General features: G+C 34.1%; 2 protein-coding genes across 4 annotated transcripts; one reads left to right on the top strand and one right to left on the bottom strand.

The window, feature by feature from the left end:
* Positions 1 to 85: 85 nt before the first annotated feature.
* LOC146957717 (holliday junction resolvase) lies at positions 86 to 7,907 on the bottom strand. Its single transcript, XM_085738494.1, has 7 exons — positions 7,752 to 7,907; positions 7,532 to 7,630; positions 5,987 to 6,121; positions 5,799 to 5,888; positions 3,753 to 3,902; positions 1,645 to 3,236; positions 86 to 1,297 (listed from the first exon to the last, which is right to left on the bottom strand). Exons 1-7 carry the CDS (start codon positions 7,812 to 7,814, stop codon positions 334 to 336), a joined length of 3,093 nt encoding a protein of 1,030 aa, XP_085594620.1. The 5' UTR covers positions 7,815 to 7,907; the 3' UTR covers positions 86 to 333.
* Positions 7,752 to 16,486, top strand: LOC146957716 (RAF-like serine/threonine-protein kinase 20). Of its 3 annotated transcripts, none has more exons than XM_085738467.1 (10): positions 7,752 to 10,725; positions 10,938 to 13,338; positions 13,426 to 13,641; positions 13,731 to 13,817; positions 14,288 to 14,440; positions 14,677 to 14,840; positions 14,917 to 15,064; positions 15,334 to 15,456; positions 15,575 to 15,662; positions 15,981 to 16,486. In XM_085738467.1, exons 2-10 carry the CDS (start codon positions 11,047 to 11,049, stop codon positions 16,166 to 16,168), a joined length of 3,459 nt encoding a protein of 1,152 aa, XP_085594593.1. In that variant the 5' UTR covers positions 7,752 to 10,725; positions 10,938 to 11,046; the 3' UTR covers positions 16,169 to 16,486. The 3 variants fall into 3 exon arrangements, with proteins under 3 accessions (XP_085594593.1, XP_085594600.1, XP_085594609.1); XM_085738474.1 differs by having other exon boundaries at positions 9,147 to 9,408; XM_085738483.1 differs by having other exon boundaries at positions 10,425 to 10,725; positions 11,075 to 13,338.
* Positions 16,487 to 17,304: the final 818 nt, after the last annotated feature.

Below are 17,304 nucleotides of genomic sequence, written 5' to 3'. Positions count from 1 at the left end.
TTTATACCCTTAATTGAAGAGAGAAATAAGAAATCTGCAATATAATTAATGACAAATACTAGGAAGAGGTTAAATAAGAATGTTATAGTCCAAATATATATTTATTTATTATTTTTTAATATGTGCAATGAACTTAAAAACATCAAAAGTTTAGGAATGGCGGGAGTAGTTGCTACATAAATGCTAAATAAATCTCTACAATATATTTGTTGATATATCAGAATCAATACAAGAGGGAATTAAATTTTACTGAACATCTGGCACTTCAGTATCATACAGTATACTTGTTGATAAATCAGATTTCTTTACTATAAAACAAACATCAAAGGGTAATCAACCTCGCAAATTGCTCTGAATAGGAGATAAACATACCTCGCCACTCCCAGCCAATTCCTCGAAGTGAGTAATTGCATCTTCAAGTCGAGAAAACTGAGCAGAATACTTGACATGCAGTTCATTGGTTTCAAACTGATTAAGCTGCCACTCTGAAAGACCGTCACCAATAATCTTCAAACCGTTTTTCAGCAATTCCACTCCTTTGCTAATTCCTGCTGGAAGTTTCCTTTTTTTATTTGTTTGGCTCATGTCATCGACTTCCATGCTATTTAATTGGTTCTTGTCATCAATTTCCATGCTCTCACATCCATCTCTCCTTTCAGCATTGACTGAAATGTTATGGATCATCTGCTTTAGCATAAAACCTTCTCGTCGTAGCAGCTCAAGCTGTTCAGGACTTGGTGCAACTGTTAGAAGAGCATTTTGCTTATTAAGAAATTCTCTAAGCTCAGCATAAAATCTCTCCTTAGTTGTCTCTGTTCCTGAAATTATATCATATGAAAGTGCTGCATCCGGTGGAAGAAATCTCCATAGCTGACAGCAAGTTGTGTTAGCAGCAAAATATCCAAATGCAGTTAATGCTAAATGTGTGAATGCCCAGTGCCGCTCTGTCAAGATCAAGTGAAATAATTCCCATGCAGCACGACTTTTTGCATCACCATCATCACTTTCTGAAAATTCCATGTGAACAAGTCCAGTGAGGAACTGAGCCAAATGTGGTTTGCATTTGTACAAAAGGACTGGAGGCTCAGTGATAAAGATATTTTCAATCTGTATTATGGCCTGTTCAATATCATTCGATTTGTATAGATGTTCCAGATATGAAATGATCACTAGAATTTCACCAAAAAGCCGAAGAGAATGGTCCTTTATTTCTTTGTCAACAGTCCTTTTGTAGTTAGAACTAATTGAAACCAAAAACTTTATGGCCCTTGCATCAATCTCAGGTAGTCTTTCCTTGCTGCATAAAATGGGAACACTATTCGTAAGGTTGGAATCAGAATGATAATTCTGGTTCAGTGAAGGGATAAAAGAAATCAGGTTAAAATGAATGAAATCCAAGTACAAAAGTAAAACATATGCATGTGGGAGATCAAACTCGATGCTGATTTTTGCTTCCAAGATTTAGGAGTCTTTGATATAAAGAAGCAGAATAAATTTATGACAAACTGATCATAAGAATTGTGCGAGCATGCTGTAAGAAGACTACGATTAACAATGACAAAGTGATCAACAGTAATTAATAGGATATAAAATTATATATATAAATAGGCATATAATAATGGATATAACAACCAAATTACTTACATTGATTGCAAAGAAGATTGCAAAGAAGCAGAGAGAATAAAAACTGGAATGCCAAACAAACCGGAGGAGCATGCCGTCAATGAAGCTTCATTAAAGTTGTCGATGAAGTCAAAATAATCAGATATAATTGTTTGAATGAAAGTTTTTCTCAACTCATCAGACAGCAAATCAAGCGAAAACCCTTCAATGAACAGAGCCAAACACAAAATTTGTGACAAGTGTGATCTCCGATCACCAACAATTGACATAAACACCTCTTCAACCACTGATTTTTCACAACAGGTAAGAAGCAAGCAAAATGATCTTGTCAATTTCCTGAAAGAAGAATGAGGAAGGAAAACTGAGTCGGAGGATCCCAACAGCTTAAGTAATGAACATAGTTTGCTAATTATGTTGTTTGCCATTTGTGTTTCAGCATATTGCAGTACAAAGCACCAGCATTGCATCACAATCTCCAAACAAAGGAAGTGAGGATGAAAGAAGTTCTCTAGTAAGAAGGACTGCAACTCCCTCCAAGCTGTACTTGAAGAGATCACAATCATGAAGGTTTTGAATGCTTGCAAGAGGAGAGTAAACATAGGCTGCCACACCAGTTCAGCTGTTTTTCCAGAGCCAGATAATGATGGAAGTTGCAAAACAAGCATACAAGAATATACATCTTCCTCAACTAAAACATCCAAAAACCAATTAAGCTTCTGAGTAATCGCTACTTTCATATCCTCATCAAGCTTGAGAGAATATTTAAGGAAGTTAATAAACAAAACAACTCGACCAAGTATTAGTACTCTTGATCGGCTTATGTCTTCACAGCTACTTAAAAATATTTTGTTAACCAATGTAAAGTTACAAGCAGCTAATGTTGGACAATCAAGGCCAGAATGAGAATCTTCATTAACAAATAGCCATTCCACTACCTCAAGCTTCTGTTCCAGTTTTAGTTTATCAGATATTAGCAAAGACAACACCAAATCCAAGGTTGTTTCCTCCAATAGCTCCGCTATCACTGCTGATGCATTTTTCAGAAGATTTTCACTGTTTGCTAAAACCCAAAATGAAGTGATAGTGAGAATGCAGTGTGTGATCTCCCTGTACACTGTGTAGGTCTGATGAGGATACAGTGAGCATATTTTAACTGCATTGATCAGGTAAAATTTCACTGGTACAAATATCCTTTTAGCTTCAGTTACAGAAATAGTTTCATTCAGTGATGATGACCAAACCTCAGCAGCACATTTCAAAGGCTCGGCTATTAATACAAGCAAAGATACCACTATATTTGCTATATTCACTTCTGTAAGATGCCCCCCACCAATTTGAAGCAAAGAAACAACACCTTTCCAGGAGATACTAAGAATATTGACTAAACTGCCACCATCATTCGCAGCAAGAACACCAATTTGAGACAGCTTTTCTATTGTGTATTTGGTTATGTTGATAGCATGGACAACATGAATAGGTTTGTCAAACCTCGACTGTTTTTCATCACAAGCCTCCCAGTTTATTAATTCAGAACGCACCTTGCATAGCTTTACAACAACATCAATGACCGTGTGTGCGGCCTTTAATATCTCTGATCCAAATGATTGAATTTTCTGCTTAGGATCAAAAAAGAACCATGCTTAGCGACACATACAAAATCTTGCAGTGTAAATATGAAATGAATGGGAGAAATTTCATCATTGGCACATTTGTTTTACTCTTGCTACCTAGCATTAACTATCATCGAACGCCACACGACTAAAAATACTGAAATGATAAATTTAAACATTCAAGGACTACATTGGAACCCGGAAGACCACAAGTCTCAAAATATCAGCGGTACCTCAAAGGACTGATAAATCATTGGCGTTCAATTTTGATTCTCAATTGATTTTTTTTACACCTCCACTCAGTCATGTATCCACAGACAGGTTTGATATTTAAGCAGTTATCAAAGTCGTACACTTCAAATAATGTGGAAAATAGAAATACATGATTTAGAGATGATGTAATCAAAAAGGAAAAATATCTTACAGTAGATCAAAATTAAATCCTAGATCATATAATGACAATAATAAAAATTATATCCTCCAATTGTCAAGTTTCATACACAGGAAGAAAAATATTACCTTGGCTTCAGATATAGAATCTTTAGTTAGATTTAACACTTCTATAGTGAAAATTTCAACATTGTCCATCAATTCCTTGTTACTAATATCGGTGAATTTCAACAAGGCCGAAAAAGCTGATGCTGAAAATCTTAGGATCTCCAAAAGAAGCTGCAGAACATAAATATAAATGATTCAGGTAAAATATGATGTCACTAAAATCAATGTTTAGCCCAACAAACGCAGATTCCTGAATGACCTTTGCAAAACTCTCAAATCAGTGGCCACCATTTAACAAACCATCCCACATAAGAAAAGTTGTCAACACTTTGGACCATTCTATTCATATTTGCTGAGATTATAGGGATTTTAGATAAGTTAGAAGCGATGAGAAAGAATAATGATTTTAAATTGTTATTGACTGATTGTGGTTTGATATAAAAGACTAAGCACTATCCATTATTATTTGTAGTAAAACTACACTCCAGATAATAAATACGGAAACATATTTTGATATAAAAGACTAAGCACTATCCATTATTATTTGTAGTAAAACTACACTCCAGATAATAAATACGGAAACATATTATGTGTGAAGAAATATGGGAATCAACCATAAGAGATAATCCAATATATTCTAAATTACTGAGATAGAACCCAAATATTATGAGACATTTTTCATATATTCTAAAACTTCCGTTCAAGCTGAAGCTTTAAGCTTGTTACAAATAGATCTTTAAAGAAAATATAATATAGGCTCCACAAAACATGGCTAGAAAGACAACTCAAGAATGTTGGAGATTTTCGAAACATGAGTAATGCTCGGAAGACAACTCAGCAAATCAATAGGAATGATCATCAACCCAGTGAGCTGGCTGGAATGTTGCACAGCATAACCAAGGAAGGAGACTCACCGACAGACTGAGATGATCATCAATGGAAATTTCCTAGCAAGAAATCATACACAGCAAGAAAATTTAGGATGTCCAGAAAAATTTGAAGCTGAAGCTGACGTGCATTACGACCATGGATAAATAATCATGACATGACTCATTGTATGAGTAATGTATACTAGCTTTAGCTTGGGTTAGCTGCTCTTAACAGCATGAAAGTGCCTCTAAACACTAAAGAATTAGTTCGTGAAGTGCCAAATAAGCACTGTTTGTAGTACCTATTTTTAAAGTCAGTTACAGAGGGTGTATGTTAGCGTTTAAGTGAGTGAAGGTTGGTAGTTGTATAATTTCTTGTGATATGAATCTACATATTCAGAATTCAGAATAGAGAATATTCAAAAATATAATTTCCCTTTTCTCTGAGTTTGCACGCTAATACTTATGAGTCATTGGATCATAAGTTAGATAGATGAAAACAACATTGGTATAATTTAAAATGGGAGGCAACAGGAATCACAGCTAACTCATCACTTAAATGAAATAACCGAGTCATAATACAAATATTAACTTCTCCTTGAGCATATTGCAGTACTGAATAATCAGAAGAAATCATACAAAAAATAAAAATAATAGGGAAGCATGATACAAACATTATCATCTCTTTTCCTATATACATAAAGCATATAGAACATAATTTCATTTACATTTGTCCAGCAAAGGTATATGATATCTTAAGTTCATTCTCATTTACTTAGAATATACCATAATCAACAAGTGTTTTTTTACGTCTAAAACGAGAGAATATTTATTTCAAATCACTAATCAAGGAGGAAAATATACAAAAATGATTGAGAGTAAATGTGGAAATACAAATAAATATATATATATATATATATATATATATATATATATATATATATATATATATATTTGCTAGAAGACACCCTTTGAAGGTGTCTTTTAGCAATCCACACCACAAGGTGTGATTATCCACTTTTTAGTTATAACTTGCTAAAAGACACCTTCATGAAAGGTGTCTTCTAGCAAAACCCATATATATGTATATGTACGTATGTATGTATGTATGGCCAAGTAAAAGCTTTTGTGTGTGAATAAGAACTGTTCAAGGACAATTTGAGATCTCAGTCCATACAAAAAAAAAAAAAACTCCTACCTGGTAAAATGCAGAGCTGTGTTCATCTTCCTGAGATTCTTCTGTCGACAACAGGGTCATTTGTAGATGTTTGCCAGACCATATACTAGCCTAATTAACAATATTGTGTAATCAGAAATCAGAAAGAATATATATTCCTGAAAAGGTTAGGAGATATAAAAGTGCGTTGAAGTATGTATATGAAATACCTTGACTCCAAGAGTGAGAGTTTGCAGTAAACAGCTAGGTAGGTTAAAATCTATGTTTTTTAAGGCGACCTGTAGAATACTTCTGTTTAGCATGCATTGGGTAACATCCAAACATGTGAAAGTTTCCCAATAGGTCGAGCTTGCAGTTAAGGTGGAAGCAACAATGCAAACAAGTAGTAGAGTACTGAAATAGGATACAAGTACCATTGTTTAATAATTCGGCACTTACTTATCATTAAACTTAAACCAATTTTGTCAATTGCAGAAGTGGAAAATAGAGATTTGTCCAAATTCCACTACGCAAGACGGCAACAGTGTCATGGCACCGCTATAGCATCTATTTCACAATATTTTATACTAAATAGCATATCGCGGAACAGTAGCAATTTGATCAAATTCTGCTATCCAAGAGTGCTACAGAGCCGTTTTTTAAAAATACAACAAACATCAATCTAAGATTTATATATTGATTGGTTTCCATGCAATATTACCATTCTAAGCCTGAGCCCTGATGATGACAACCATCAATAGTGTCAGCCTTACTTACTTCGGATTAGTAGGAAGGAAATTAAAACCGACAGCTAACAAATTTGTGCTAATTCGTTTCAGACTAATCTTCAAGATCAAAAGATTGATTCAGTGTATCATAAATCAAGTCAAGTTGTGGCAAATCTTGCAAATAGACATCATATGAACGGCGTATGTTGTTCTTATGTGCACACACAAATTACTAAACATGGTTATCTCACAGCTCGACCATCTTGGATGAGTGTGCATCACGCGCCTACACGTGCATGCACAAATTCGGAAAGGCTAACACAATTGTCCTTGATTAAGACCTTGATTTAGAAATTTACAATTATGCATAAACAATAAGATTGCAAACAAATTTACAATTATGTATAAACTAAACAGTCTTGGTTTGATGACTCTGTAGTCACGTAGATTACTTTCAGAGTAAATTATTTTGAATGAGTTAATTCTACAGTAATTACTTACTAAATATGTTCGGAATTCCGCCGAAAACTTACATTTGACTCTGAGGATTTTAATACCAAGCATACATTTAGAGTTTCTTAAGTGTAAACTAAACATACGCCAAAGTACAAAATTAGTTTAAAGGTAATAACAATAAAATGAGTTTTATTTGGCAGTGCTGAGCAAAATTACTTTGAAGTGCAAAATAACAAAAAAATAAAAAGTATATACAAAAATTTTGTTTGACATATTGTGTAAAATAAGTATGAAGCCTTGACATGTGGACATCCGTAAAATTTTGAGAAAATGACATAATTCAATATAATCGCATGTGTCGGTGTCGGACACCGGGACACGCTTTTGCTCAGAAGTGTCAGTGCCACAAGTTGACTAAGCAGCGAGAAACGTGTGAACTGAAAATATTATTAACTAACGAATTTAATAATAATTAACTTAATAATAAATTAATCAGAATCTCTAATAATTGATTAATTGAACAAATTAATCTAACAATCAGTGACATAGAATGTAACAAACATTGAAGAAGATGAAGTGAAGAAAGGATACTACAAGGCAATTCATGACGGAAGCATGATCGGATTCAGAAGCTTCTTTCAAGCTTAAATTTCCTAGATCGGTGAATAATTGAACACGATCTTCAACAACCTGCAACGAAAATGAAAGCAAAACGAAGTGGAAATTTTAGCGCTAAACCCTAAATCAGTGAACAGAATGAAAAGGTAGTTGACGAGTCGAAAAATTGAAGCGAGAAATGGAAGTAGCTCGCCTCGGAGGATTTAACGGCGGCGAGTATACGGTGGATATCGGCGCCGGAGTTTCCTTCCGCCATTTTTTCACTGTTTGTTATCTTCGTCTTCTCTTTTTTCTTTTTTGATATTTATATTTCGATTTTTGAATTGCTTTGTTGTTTTCTCGTTTGGTTCCGTGCTTTTCCCGCTCTTTTCTCAACGCAAAATTGGTCAGAACTCAGAACGGGTCGACCCGAGTTAAATCAATGTGAACTCTGAACAAATTTAGTTGATTCATGTTCGATTTATACGCATTTCACCCCCCCTAATATCGAATTACACCTCCTGTCAGCTTTGAGAAAAATACACCTATCTCCCCTACAAAAATAATCCCTAATCTCATACTAATTTTTCAAAAAAAACAAAAAAAAATCTCTTATTCCTTCTCTTCCTCTTCTCATTTTAATTTGATTGTTCCATTAAATTGGCCTCCTTTAAATTTTAGTGTCTTTCTCAACATTTAAATTGTTTGTCGAAGATATGTGTGTGTAACACGCATATGTGAAATCATTTCATATTTTTGTTGATATTTGGATGAACTCACTTTCGTGAAACTAGCGGTATTAGAGCCTATCGATCGGGTCATCCACCATTTATATACACGCACCAAGTCCAAAAGTGTTGGCGTGAGGGGCGTATTGATAAAAACTCAAGTCTCATATCATATAGATATGACTCTTGATGAAAATTTATAAAGAGTAGACATCACTCATCACCTTACAAACTGATTTTGTAAGGATGAGTAAGACCCCAAATTTCAACAACCTTCGACATATCTCTCCTCTTTTGAACCTTTTCATCCCTATATTTCAAGGATTAAATGGTCTACTTTGTTTTGATTTTATTGTCTACTCATAATCTATCTATCCCCTTTTATGCTCAAACAACAACTACTCCTGGTCCTATTTTTGATAATATTTGGACTTGGAATGGTCCTAATTGATATCGATATTTTTTCAGGAAACCAACCCATAAATGGTTTCTCACCAATGATGTGCGTTACACTAGATTGATCTCAATTCTCATTGATATCGATGTTTTTCAGGAAATCAACCCATAAACGGTTTCTCACCAATGATGCGCGTCACACTAGAGGGATCTCAATTCTCAATTACAATATTTGTCCAAGATATCTCACTTGCCGAAAAACTATTTTGCATATGTTGAAAGACTACGAGTGGTTAAACTAGTTCATTTCTTTTTTTTCTTTTTGGTCTAGAAACTTGTTCATTTCTAATGATGATCTTGGTCAAACTCAAGCTCGTTAGTCCACCTTCTATGAAGTGGCATTTATGAAATTTTTTAAAAGGTTGTAACAGCCTTGTCTTTTCAGAACCCACTTCTTTAGATATCCTGTTGTTACTTGTTATACTATGTTCCAAGTCAAGCTCAATCAATAAACAAGGTTAATCTATATCCCGAAGTGGGAAGTTGTGGACTCTTGATCCAAACCTTCTCAAGGCTGGTTCAAATTGAATGCCAATGGTTCTTTTAGAACCTCATCTCCTGATTCTTCTTATGGCGGTATTACTTACTCATATTTTGAAGGTGATTTAGTCAAAGGATTTCCAAATAGAGTTGGATTTAGACACATGTGTGGTGGTCAATATATTGTACATTCATGATACTCATCAGGTTTGCATCTTCTACCTCTTCTTCAAGAGGATCTTTTTCTTCTCCAACTTCCCTATTGAAGAACTTATGTTATTCATATCTTGAAATAAGTTAATAGATGTGGTGATTGTCTAGTTAATTTGGGTCGTTCATTTCATACTAGACTTTCAATTTGATGCTAGTGAATGAACCTTTTTCTTTTTAAGTCTTATTTTAGGGATGATGTAAGGGGTGTTTGCTTGGCTCATAATTTTATTCATTAAAAAAAATCCCAGTATCACCCTCTATAATACATTTGTCCAAGATCAACAATAATGCACATGTTAAAGTAACTAACAATATCAACTTTTTATTGAAAACAACAATTATTTAGATTCTTAATACATTTGTATAAATTTTTAAGACAAATGTTGTATTAAATTTTAATTTGTATGAACAACATGATACATTTGTATAAATTTTAACTTGATTATAAAATATACAAGTTTCAATATAATACATTTGTCATAAAATATGCAAATTTGCACATGGTATAAAAAATTCATACACTAATAACCCGCTATGATCTTTCGCAATTTTCTTGCGAGTCTCACCGACAAAAAATAATATCAAATTAGTTCCCCACTTATTAAGTGAAGAGAACCCATGCCCACTAACCTCTGATAAATGTCTTTCGTGCATTTTTTTTAGGGAAATATTAACGAGTGTTCCAGACAACTCTTTAAAAAAAATAAAAACCTAGAAATAATATTTAAAGACTTTAAATAACAAGTTTTTATCAAAATGTGTGTACTTCATACATTGAAATTTATAGTATTTAACTTTTATAAAATTAATTTCATAATTTAAAATCCTTTAAAAAGTAGTCGGGACATTCCTTAGCAAAATTTGTTTTGTTCTATGTTTTTTTTATTAAAAGAAAATGTTATTAAATGACAATTTTCCCCATTTAAAACATCGTACTTATATGACGTGGACATAGATAGAAGAGAAGAGAGGAGTAACTCCTTGTTTTTCTCTGACAGACCAAATCCTTTCCGCGCCATTTTAAGCAAATATTCTTCTCGAACATCTCCATTGGTAGTAACCTCCGATCCTCATGGAACATTTTCATCTCTCTCTCTCTCTCTCTCTCTCTCTCAACAACGATCTCCTCTCAAACAAACAAACAAACCCTCTCTTTCTCTTTCCAAATTCCCAACAAAAACAAAACTTCAACCCCCATTTTTCTCTTTTGGGTTCTTCCAACCCTACCGGCCCCAAAACCTTGCATCCCCAACACAACAATCTCTCAGCCTCAATTTCACGTTCACCTTCACTTTATGGACACACAAACAGGTAATTTAATCTAATTTTGCTAATTACTCCCTTTTATTTTAGGTTTCACACCATTCCTCCTTTGTTCTTCATAATTTGTTCATAATTTTATTTCATTGCACTCTTGTTTCTTCACAATTTAATTTATAAAAAAAACAGAGAGAGAGAGAGAAAGAAATAGGTTCTGCATTATCTCAATTTATATTTTGTTGATCATGTCTATATTTCTATAGGGTTTAAATTCTCAAGCTCGAATGGTTAAATGCGGGATGGGCATTGAGAATTTTTTAAGAGTTTATTGCAAAAGGTGGTTGGGTTAAGCTAACTGTATATTTTTCAATCATGAGTAATGAGGACCCTGGAATTTCAGGCTATCAATATAAAGGTACAACAAGTGTTGTGTTTAGTGACATAACGTCTTCTGATAAAGACGATGAAGATAATATATGTCTACAGACCGGTGAAGAATTTTCTGCGGAGTTCTTACGTGATCGGGTTGCTTTAAGGAGACTTCCTGTTATAACTGACGGAGAGCAGCACCTGCCAAACAAATTGGACATCAATACAATTAATAATAGTAACAATTACCAACTGGTTTATGAGAATCAAAATCATGTTCTTGGACTAGGGAGAATGGGTTCTGATAGCAATTTGGATTTGTCAGAGATTGCTTTAGCTAGAGGCTATGTTGCTGAAGTTGATAACAGGGGTTATCATAATAATTTGAGTAGATACCAGTGTGAACACGGTCTTATAAGACAAGCATCAGGTGCGTTTTCAAGACAATTATCTGGTAGGTTTTCTGACGGAAGTGATCAAGTTTCCTCGATACCAAATACTCCAACCATTTATGCTGCTGAGTCTCCTCGTTCGTGCCATCCTTATGGAACAGTATTCTCAGAAGGTTCTTTCTACAAAAAGATAAAGTTTCTATGTAGTTTTGGAGGTCGAATACTGCCAAGGCCAAATGACGGGAAGCTGAGATATGTGGGTGGGGAGACACGTATTATATCGATTGGGAAGAACATGACACACGAGGAACTTACGGGGAAGACTTATGGTATTTGCAATCAAACTCACATTATCAAATACCAACTCCCTGGAGAGGATCTTGACGCTCTTATTTCTGTTTGTTCCGACGAGGATCTTCAACATATGATTGAGGAGTATGAAGAGCTTGAAAGAGCTGGAGGATCTCAACGACTTAGGATTTTTCTCGTAACTTCAAATGAATCTGAGAGTCCAAGTTCTAATGAATCAAGAGTCAATCAACAAAGTGATGTCGATTATCACTATGTTGTTGCTGTTAATGGTATGTTGGATCCAAGTCCGCGAAAGAATTCGAGTGGGATGAATTTGGCCAGTCACACAAGCCAATTTGCAAATACCTCTGATTACAACAGTCCACATTTCCATAGGGAATCATCCACATCTGCATTTGATTCAGAGGCAAAGGATTGCAACCCAACCTCTTCAAATTTGGCAAGCATAATGTCAAAACGAGGTCCATATTTAACAGCATTGAATGTACCAAGAAGGTCATTTAATCAAAAGCCTCCATCTCCCATCCGTGTACTGCCTAAAGAGCTAAAAATATCTAATGTTCAGTTATTTAAGGATCAACCATATAATGTTGCTAATGAAAACATTATTCCCTTTGTCACGGAAAAAGTTCCAGGTGACAACTCTTTGTATGTAGACAATAATAATTTTGTTAATCGGATTGCATATTATAACAATCTTCCTCAAGGGTCTCCATGTGTGAACTGTCATCCTAGTAATCAATATATGTTGGAGTCTGACCATGTCAAGAAGTCTAATGCTGAGTTTCATTTTCACAAACGAAGCAATAGTAATGAATTTGTCTCTTCTGCAATTTGTAATCAAAGTGATATGATATTTGAGAGACCTTTAGTTAACAACGAAGGTTCATACCATTTTAACAAGATTGTCTCTCATCATCCTCTTGAGTCATCGAGTGTATTTTCGGTGTCTGATGATTGGGATGTATCTCAGTATAGAATGTTGCATGCACTTTCCGACTCAACACTTCTAGAGAATAGTGAGAACTACAAAGTCCACTTGCAATTTCCACTTAATGTTGAGAGAGACAAATTGTCATCATTAGAAACTTCGAGTTCTTTGGGAGAATGTTCAGTACATCTAGGAGAGATAAATGATGGGAAAGAACGTATGATTTTACATCAAAATTTGCCGACTTTTGGAACAAGCGCTAGTTTCAAGAGATTGTCAGAAATTGGTAAAGAGAACTTACACTGCAAAAATAAAAACACTGGTGGGTTCGATGAAAAAGTTGGAGTTATGCCAAAACACTTACAACACATCTACTACCAACATGGTGCTTCCTCATCTTCACCGGATTTACAAAGTAGTGAATACAATGCATCTGCTGCACCTCTTATCTCTTCACAGTCCATTGGAAGTATGATCGAGCAACCCCATGGTATACCATTAGACACAATTGCTTATGAGTTTTCTGTTACGAGCCAAAATTCATCAACACACCAATATGATGTGTCGGAGACAAAAGATGGCCGACCACCTCCCCCTGGCTCTTTAGAATTACAGTCTACAGAGTCCCAAACTGACACAGAGTATACACTAGCTATCTCGGTAAGTATATGATGTAACCTTTGTTTTTTCAAATAAACTATGTTATTGTAGATAAGAATATAAGTATTTTCATTTTCTTTAATTTAGTATCCAGATATGGTTTCTTCTTCACTAAGAGAGGTTGTTGTCCATGACGACAATCCTGTATACTACCAGAACCAAAAGGACGAAAACATAGTCACTGGTAAACAATATTATGAATACATTGATGAATTTTGCATCAATAAGCCAGAATCAGCAGCAGTTGTCAAAGAGACGGTTGATTACATATCTTCAGGTATCCAATCATGCTCTGAAAGTAAGGTGAGAATAATTTGAAATTGTCGTGTTGGTGCTTTATATGTGATAACTATGTTATATAATTGACTTGTGGTTATTATCTACAATGATAGCCTGCAAGAGCTGATAGTGGAAACTTCACTAAGCCTATGGGTGATTCAGAAACATCCGAAATAGAGTCTGAACTTCATGGTTTACAGGTACCAAACCACTAGATTTTGGTGTATTGGTGTATATCTGCATTTCCATCTTTGATATAAGAATAAACTCTCAAATTTCATTAGGTATTATTTGGTTGATTAAAACCACTTATTTACTTATCTCCCTTTTTTACTAATTGGTTTTGTCGACTAATATGAAACATGAGAATGATGATAATTGTTGTATTTAATTCCAGTAATACGAGGTTTACATGTAAAGAGATACTTCAAAGTTATTGTTCTGAAAATAACACTTGCATTATTATAATTATATTGTTGTTAATCATGCAAAGACTAATAGTGGTCTTCATTAATTGAGCAAATCGTGCTAGGACTAGTTCCACCTGAGATCCAATCTTTCCTCCAATTTTTGGCTTTTTAATTTTTTTTAGTAGAACGATTGAAAGAAGGCAAATCAAAATCCACAAGTATCCATGTTTAACCCGAATACTTCATGTGTAAAAATATAGATTATTGAGAATGGTGATATCGAAGAACTACATGAGTTAGGATCTGGAACCTTTGGAACCGTTTATCATGGCAAATGGAGGGGAACAGATGTTGCAATTAAGAGAATAAAAAGTAGTTGTTTTGCTGGTAGATTTTCAGAGCAAGAGCGGTTGGTAAGTATCCATTGAGTATAAACAAATTGAATTTATTAGTGTCATTTATTTAGTTTTCCTTTCAAACTGATATTATAAAATTTCTTATAAAAAGTTATTCATGGAAAAGTGCTTCCATGATGAATGAATGGGAAAGAGAAAATCTCATATTTACAGGCCATTAACATTAATTCACGTATAGTTATTTTTCTGTATGAGGTTTCTTAGTTATATGCTTATTTAGTTTGTTTCTCTAGACTAAAGATTTTTGGAGAGAGGCAAAGATTCTATCAACTCTTCACCATCCAAATGTGGTGGCATTTTACGGAGTAGTTCCAGATGGCCCAGGTGGAACATTGGCAACTGTAGCAGAATATATGGTACATGGATCACTGAGGAATGTTCTCTTGAAGAAGGAAAGGTAAGCAAGCTCTCACATATATAAGTTGTGAACTGTTAATTTTGAATTCATCACTTTTACTAAAGCATACTCGCAGAGTACTTGACCGTCGTAAAAGGATCATGATTGCAATGGATGCAGCCTTTGGCATGGAATATTTGCATTTGAAAAATATTGTTCATTTTGATTTGAAGTGTGATAATTTACTTGTCAACTTGGGCGATCCTGAACGGCCTGTATGTAAGGTACTTTGCTGAAGAAACAATTTTTTTTTTCTTCTGACTTATGAGCATTTAAGAAAGTCATGCTTGTAAATATTTGATATCATATCACGTTTATTGTAGTAATTTTTTTAATTTAATTATTCAAAATATTTTCCAACTATTGATACAAAAATAACCCCCGTTGTTATCCTGCTCCCGTATTGTCGGGATATTTTTTCTTTTCATTTACAACCAATTTTATTTAAAGAAAGTTGTTGGTTTAATCTCTTTGGCTAAAATTTGATCAATAGGTTGGAGATTTTGGCCTATCAAGAATTAAACGCAACACACTTGTTTCGGGTGGTGTCAGAGGGACCCTTCCATGGATGGCACCAGAATTACTGGATGGTAATAGTTCGAGAGTATCTGAGAAGGTTAGTAATTCATGTGTCTATCTTTACTTCAATTTTGACCATGCACTTATATAGTGGATAGAGCAAGTGCTTTCGTGGAGATTGTATTATTGAGCTAACTACTTTCTGTCATCTTTAGGTTGATATTTTCTCATTTGGCATCACAATGTGGGAAATCTTGACCGGGGAAGAACCTTATGCAAACATGCATTGTGGTGCCATCATAGGTAAGATTTTTCCATGTTAATTCCAAATTATAGCCTTCATTCAAGTTTTCTATTTTACTCCTGAGATCCTTTATAGATCAGTCTTTTTTGTCATGAATGCGGAATTAGAACAACCTCTCAAGTAAACTTGAGACTAAAACTGAAACAATAACAATAACAATGTATCTAGTTGTGTATATCTTGTTAGCAATGTGTTGCAAATAATTAATAATCATACTGCTTCATCTCTTATCACTAAACATTTATAATTTTCACAATAAATAGGTTTTGTTTGAGTTCTAATTATAAGTTTGTTTTTCTACTAATTATTTATTGAAGGAGGTATTGTTAGTAATACGCTCAGGCCATCTATTCCGAAACGTTGTGATTCTGAGTGGAAAAGGTTGATGGAAGAGTGTTGGAGTCCTGATCCTGAAAGCAGACCATGCTTCACAGAAGTTAAAAATAGACTTCGTAACATGTCAGCTGCACTGCAGAAAAAGAGGCCGAATATTGGGAACCGGTGAAAGCGTACATTTCATGTGTATGAATGCAGATATGAAAGAAAGATGGAATGAGTTTTTTCAATTGGTTAGCATTGTTTGTATAAAAGTCATAGCATAGAGGTATCTTCTGAAAATGAGTAGAAACCGTGTATAAACTTCACCGCTTTATTGTAGAATCAATCTAATATAAATAGCTTAGACGGGTGCATTTAGAATAGGAAAGTAAAAAAAAGAAATTACACCATGGGAAAGTTCATTTTTCAGCCACTTGTATATTAATATTTAACTCAACGGTTCATATTTCTTTCAACAAAAGAAAATTGTTTGTGGTTACCTAAATGCAACTTTTTGTCATATTAAATGTTTTTTTTTACTTTGTGGTGTAAATAATGATGAGGGTATTTTGGGCAAAGCAATTATGCTTTAGCTAAAATTAATATAAGCAACCAGTTACCTAAGTCTAAAATGGTACTTTTGCTTATATTATGTATCAGAGGGAGCATCACTTGTCTCCATGGTGACATTTAACATGGGAAAGTGTAAAAGTTTCCCACCATGGGAAAGTTAAATCTGATCATTAGATTAAGTAATGAACACAAGTTTATCATGGACTCTCAACACCATATCTAACCATCCACCCTCTACAATCCATCTTCTTCCTTAGAAGGAACTGTTGGAACATGTGTGGAAATTGAGTAAAAAGACTAAACACAAATTCCCATGTTGGGTAGAACTAGTGTTGTGTGAATTGAAAAAAGTGGAAGTCTCACATCGGATAGAACACACACATTAGTAGTGTTTATATAGTGGGGGTGTACCTCTAATTAATGGGGGTACATAAGCACTAGAGAAAAAAATATATATTGATATATATTTTATTATTTGAAAATGATAAATTAAATAATTAATTTAATCATTATTAGAAAGTGCTTTCTTAGTCCCCAAGTTTTGCTAAAATATTTTGGTACATAATATAATATATTTTTGTACTAAATTTAATATATTTTAGTACTCAATTAAGATATTTTTGTACTAGATCTAATATGTGAATTACTTAATCGCAAAGTAATATATTACTTGTTCCCAAAGTTTCTCACTTATTAGTTGTGAATTTTCCCTATAAATAGAGAACTCACATAGTGCATTCCACACACCAA

This window comes from Medicago sativa, chromosome 1 (genome assembly GCF_051527215.1).
Source record: "Medicago sativa cultivar Bolivia chromosome 1, Bolivia_mono, whole genome shotgun sequence".
NCBI lineage: Eukaryota > Viridiplantae > Streptophyta > Magnoliopsida > Fabales > Fabaceae > Medicago > Medicago sativa.
This window is presented reverse-complemented; position numbering and strand designations above follow the sequence as displayed.

Excerpts from the sequence above, each read along its gene's own strand:
- LOC146957717 (XM_085738494.1), bottom strand. The coding sequence starts at position 7,814 with ATGGCGGAAGGAAACTCCGGCGCCGATATCCACCGTATACTCGCCGCC. Across the intron at positions 5,889-5,986 it reads CTCTCACTCTTGGAGTCAAG|GCTAGTATATGGTCTGGCAA; the intron begins GTATTTCATATA and ends ATTGTTAATTAG. Across the intron at positions 3,237-3,752 it reads ATTCTATATCTGAAGCCAAG|AAAATTCAATCATTTGGATC; the intron begins GTAATATTTTTC and ends GATCCTAAGCAG.
- LOC146957716 (XM_085738467.1), top strand. The coding sequence starts at position 11,047 with ATGAGTAATGAGGACCCTGGAATTTCAGGCTATCAATATAAAGGTACA. Across the intron at positions 13,339-13,425 it reads AGTATACACTAGCTATCTCG|TATCCAGATATGGTTTCTTC; the intron begins GTAAGTATATGA and ends TCTTTAATTTAG. Across the intron at positions 13,642-13,730 it reads AATCATGCTCTGAAAGTAAG|CCTGCAAGAGCTGATAGTGG; the intron begins GTGAGAATAATT and ends CTACAATGATAG.